Raw genomic sequence first — 5,557 nt, 5'->3', positions numbered from 1 at the left:
GGACCTGCTCCTACAGCCTCCTAGTGCAATATGAATGGTTCTGGTAACTGGACCTGCTCCTACAGCCTCCTAGTTCAATATGAATGGTTCTGGCAGCTGGACCTGCTCCTACAGCCTCCTAGTTCAATATGAATGGTTCTGGCAGCTGGACCTGCTCCTACAGCCTCCTAGTGTAATATGAATGGTTCTGGTTCAGTTCCTTTAGAGGGGACACTATTCTCTGCTTGATGGTCACATTTTGGCAGAGATAAATGTTTAATATTGTAGACTGAGTTTTTTTTTTTTTATGACAAATGTTTATAGGATTAAACCCAGTGAAGCAGTGTAGTACAACATGTTGAGGCTGCTTCCAGGACAGGTAATACAACATGTTTAGGCTGCTTCCAGGACAGGTAATACAACATGTTGAGGCTGCTTCCAGGACAGGTAATACAACATGTTTAGGCTGCTTCCAGGACAGGTAATACAACATGTTGAGGCTGCTTCCAGGACAGGTAATACAACATGTTTAGGCTGCTTCCAGGACAGGTAATACAACGTGCTGTCCCTGTCTGTCTGTGAGCACACAGGCCAGATCCTGACGACCTATTGAGTCTGATATTATAACGTTCAGGATGACGAGAAGAGAAATGCGCTTTTACACACTGAACCGTTGGTATCCAAGAGCAAATGGATGCTAATAATTTTGCAACGTTTCTGTAACAACTTTGGACTATCTTAATTAACAAATACAGAATCTGCTGTTTTAATACTGGAAGATTTTTTTTTTTTAAAACATAATTTTAAAAAGTCGTGATTGATAAACATACGTTTTTCAGTCATCATTCTGTTCCTATCACTCAACTCCGCGTAGTCCCATCATCTCTCCTGTAGTTTCGACCTCTAAACGTCCTACATATAGGAAATGTAAATACGGAGGTCGAATAATTCACTTATCAAGCAGTCTACCATTATCTCTCATTATCTCCAATACAACCCTGACAACAGATAAATGATCTATAGCCATTTTTGGCTACAATAGTCTCAATTGAGCAGCGGTCTAAAGTGAAAGACTTATTCACAGTCAGTTCTCATATTGCTAATGATACGGTTTTAACTGACGGGCCGGTGAAAGGCGCCCGCCGCAGCAGCAGCATGGCCCGTGTTAAATTAATGGAGTTGTCATTGACAGGCCTTTATTGACTCCCAGACGGATTAATGTGAGGAGTGTGTGATCATGATGTTCCGTGCGGTTTCCTTTCAAACCGGAAACCTCGCAAATCAACCAGAGCCTCTTCCCCCCCCCCCCCCCCCCCCCAATTCACAGAGTCAGGGAGCTGAATCATGAAGGATTCATTCTTGTCTATATACTGTTGTTATTATTATTATTAGCAATAATTGTTATTTAATCGTTATTATAGTAATATCAACATAATAATAATAAGCCTAACTATTCACAATAATAATAACAATAATACGTATAGTCTAATGTGTAAGTATCAAGAAAATGTAATCACTTTTTATTGCCATCAAATGTTTAAATTTAGATAATTTTCTCCCACGCGTTACTTGACACAGCCACAATCTGGAAATTGCCTTCCAACTAGGGCCCCGAACGGCCCACCCACCCATCTAGTTTTTAACTTTCAAGTCTCTCAACCCACGGGGGGACTTTACCAGTATACCGAGTCTACCCAAGCTGTGCCCAATTGCATTATTTCATGCATCGGCCTTATCGCCTCTGAACGGAAAGGTTTTTCCTGAACTATATCCGGTTTTCTATAATGCGTGTGGGGTTGAGGAGGTTTATAGATGTGTATCATTGAAACACCAGACAGTAAGTAGCCTGGTCGGCCTGCCGGTCAGATGAGTCGACCCTCTCAGTTCCGTACAACACCACTGGAGGGCAATAGTATTGAGAATCAACAACCACTTAATAATAATAAATAATAATAACAACAAATACGATAATCATATTATTAGTAGCCTATGTTAACAATATAAAACTTCTATTTTTACTATAATAGATTATAGTAAAATATACATACTGTATCCATATGTTCCGTTATCATTAGACCATGTGCCTTTACCCGTTTCATTTCAGGATGTGAAAGTCATTAAAACTTCAAGACAAACAATTTCCCCCTTCAAGTGATATAAATAGCTCATAACTAAATAGGCCTGTAAGCCCAGTCTTTCCTAAAGCAAAGCGTATTCAAACGACCCTGACAAAGTTTCCGAGTTTTTAACGCAGCGAAGGTGAAAATTCCGTGATTGTGGCTCTCATTTGACTGTGGTTTGCGATGGTAGTTGTGTCACTGCTCTTGCTCGGCAAGACTCGATAGTTTCCGACGCTCATATTCCGGAATAGAACCCTTATATGTAGGCAAAGGGGGTGTTCTTAGATATACCGGATAAAACCATGTATGGTTTTTAGAGAAGAACCGGAATTCCTATTTTGAAGGCGATGTGTAGAGGAAACATTTCACATCTTATAGATCAGATAAGATTGTAACATTGATGTCCAGTCTAAACTAATAACATGCCATCTTGCATTTGTCCCATTTCATTTCACCTGTATTGTTTTATAATTTTCGTGCTAATGGAAACTGCATGGGGGGGAGTGGGGGGGGGGGAAGAAAAAACAAACATATTTTATCGCTTTATATTGTCAACTTTCATTTGTGGGTTCTCCATTGACAGCCCAGGGCCAATAGGATCTCCCAGCGCCTCCTCTCTAACCAAACGGTCCTTGTATGGGCAGTGACGTCGTGGCGCATTCACTGCCACCTGATAAATACATAGTGCTGCTACTCGTGCTGCTCGGATCCGTCATTCACTAAAACAGCCTGATGATCTGGAGAGAGTAGAGTAGATTTATAGACGTGGTATCAACACACGCTTCAGATTGTGTTCATTTCTCCGGATTGGTTACCAGATGTTTCAGTGTAAGATAGGACTGTAATTGGCCACATATACTCAAACAGGCCGGTTTAATAAAAAAATACCGTTTAAACCACTGGGGAAAAAACAGCGAGGACCCTTTAGTTAAATGATGACGGCTAAAACTTTAGAGAAAGTCCCGGTCTCTCTGGGTGGGTATGTCCATCCTGTCTCTGATACTATCTACTCTGTGGATCATGACAGTCTACCGCCCGGCGTGGCTATCTTTCCTAACGCTGATTTAGGAGGCCACTACCACGACCATCTTAGCGGAGCTCCAGGTAAGCTTGGACTATACATGCTGTTGTTTTGATATCATGGGGACTTTTAGAGAATGCAACATGTGCTGTGTTGGTTATTGGAGAGGAAACATATAGGTTACTACGTATAGGTTATAATATTATGCATAATGTTTGATATTGCATTTTTTTTTAAATCTTGGCCAAGAGCTTTTGGAAATATTTAGAATTAATAGTTGTGGGACAAATGTATGTCTTGATATTTGTATCAATGTTATGTTTTAGAGGCACATGGCTAGAGTTACGCACTTCCCCCCCCCCAAAAAAAAGTGTTCATAAAAGTAACACGGCTTCCCTTTGAAAAGTTGAATGAATGACCCGTGGGTAAAGGACGCGAGCGCGCAGCACGCACCAAACACTGTGCGCACCAGAACGGACCTTGCAGCGTGTGTTTTAATTAAAGCTCTCTGATTTGTTTGTTTCGTGATTATCTGCTAAGATGTCTCTTCTTATCTTCCAGATGGCTTGATGAGTGGCGATATGAGCTTAGAGAAACGCTCTCTTGATCTGTCTTACTCTAGCTTCTCCCAGCCGCCTGGTCATCGGAACCAGACCTTCACCTACATGGGAAAGTTCTCCATCGACTCTCAGTATCCCGGTAACTGGAACCCCGAGGGCGTCATCAATATAGTGAGTGCGGGAATCCTGGGTATGACCCAGCCATCTTCTGCCTCATCCTCCCCGGCGTCCTCCGGATCTCCCGGTCACTTCTCCTCCACGCTCAGCTGCACCATGGCTCAGAACCAGGCCGATATGGAGCACCACCTCTACTCTTCCCCGCCTCCCTACGGCTGTGGGGAGGTCTACCAAGACCCGTCGGCCTTCCTCTCCACCGGCCCCGGTATCTCCTACCCGCCACCGTCCTACTCTTCCCCGAAGCCCAACACAGATTCGGGTCTTTTCCCCATCATCCCAGACTATGGGTTCTTTCAGCCGACCTGTCAGAGGGACATGCAGGCCATGCCTGACCGCAAGCCCTTCCCCTGCCCACTGGACTCCTTCAGAGTACCCCCGCCTCTGACTCCCCTGAACACTATTAGGAACTTTACATTAGGTGGGCCGGTTTCGGATGGACCCAGACTCCCCACAGCGTACAGCCCCCAGAATCTCCCCCTGAGACCCATCCTACGGCCCAGAAAATATCCCAACAGACCGAGCAAAACCCCGGTCCACGAGCGGCCGTATCCATGCCCAGCGGAGGGCTGCGACCGGCGTTTCTCCCGGTCTGACGAGTTGACCAGACACATCCGGATTCACACGGGACACAAACCGTTCCAGTGTCGCATTTGCATGAGGAACTTTAGCCGTAGCGACCATCTCACCACGCACATCCGCACGCACACGGGAGAGAAGCCCTTCGCCTGTGATTTCTGTGGCCGTAAGTTTGCGAGAAGCGACGAGCGCAAAAGACATACCAAGATTCATCTCAGACAGAAAGAAAGAAAATCATCCGCTGCGTCATTAAACAACACGAACTCTGATCGTCCCGGTACCGGTTCTATAAGCACATCTAACGGAGTCTGCTCCTCCAGTACCGGACAGCTAACGGGATGCCCCACGCGGCCGGTATAGAACACACTATAGCCAATATGTTTATGGAATAAATATTTAGAAACCTTGATTAACTAAAGACAATAAAGATTGAGGTTTAATTGTTTTGGAAGCTGCAAGTTCAAAATACAATATGGAACGAACTTTACATGCAACAGCATAATTCTCTTTCACGCGTTAAATTACGCATCATTCTGGTTGCGCAACAAACGTTCCCACGATGTATCCTCTTAAGTTTGGTGGCTGAGAGAAACGCACTTTGTTTGCATTATCCCTACTGAAGGCAGTCAAGTTAATAGACAATATACTTTTAACACGTGGCTGCCTATATTCTCTTCATGTATCGGAAATAAACATATAGAGGAAAGATATCAAGCACATTTACACTGACGCGCCAATAGGCGACAATATACTCAACCCTGCATGGAACGAACGTTATTTGCAATAATTTGAGAAGGAAAAAAGTGTTTTAAATTATTTACTAGACAAAAATGTGTCAATTTTAACATGTTGGTTGATTGTATTTCCCCCCCTTGTTATTTTTGTACATTGTCAGTACGAGGACGATTTAATGAAATTGTACATTTCGTCATTTAATATCAAAGTTTGATTATATGTATATTTTTGTACACATTGTGCCGTGTAACTATGGAAAGTGTTGTGGTTTATGTCTAACAATAAGGAATGTAAATAACTGAACTCAAACCGACTTGACATTTTGTTTTTCGTGAATGTTTCCCCGACTCAGTAAATGTTAATGTTGATTAAAATAAATAATAATAATA

At 43.1% G+C, this 5,557-nt stretch overlaps 1 protein-coding gene across 1 annotated transcript; it reads left to right on the top strand.

Moving 5' to 3' along the window:
• The first annotated feature begins 2,816 nt into the window (after positions 1 to 2,816).
• Positions 2,817 to 5,557, top strand: LOC100194495 (early growth response protein 2b). Its single transcript, XM_014216592.3, has 2 exons — positions 2,817 to 3,203; positions 3,682 to 5,557. The coding sequence occupies exons 1-2, from the start codon at positions 3,032 to 3,034 to the stop codon at positions 4,791 to 4,793; spliced, it is 1,284 nt and encodes a 427-aa protein (XP_014072067.1). The 5' UTR covers positions 2,817 to 3,031; the 3' UTR covers positions 4,794 to 5,557.

This window comes from Salmo salar, chromosome 01 (assembly GCF_965601325.2).
Source record: "Salmo salar chromosome 01, fSalSal1, whole genome shotgun sequence".
NCBI lineage: Eukaryota > Metazoa > Chordata > Actinopteri > Salmoniformes > Salmonidae > Salmo > Salmo salar.
The sequence above is the reverse complement of the archived record's forward strand: the minus strand, read 5'-3'. Positions and strand labels throughout refer to the sequence as shown.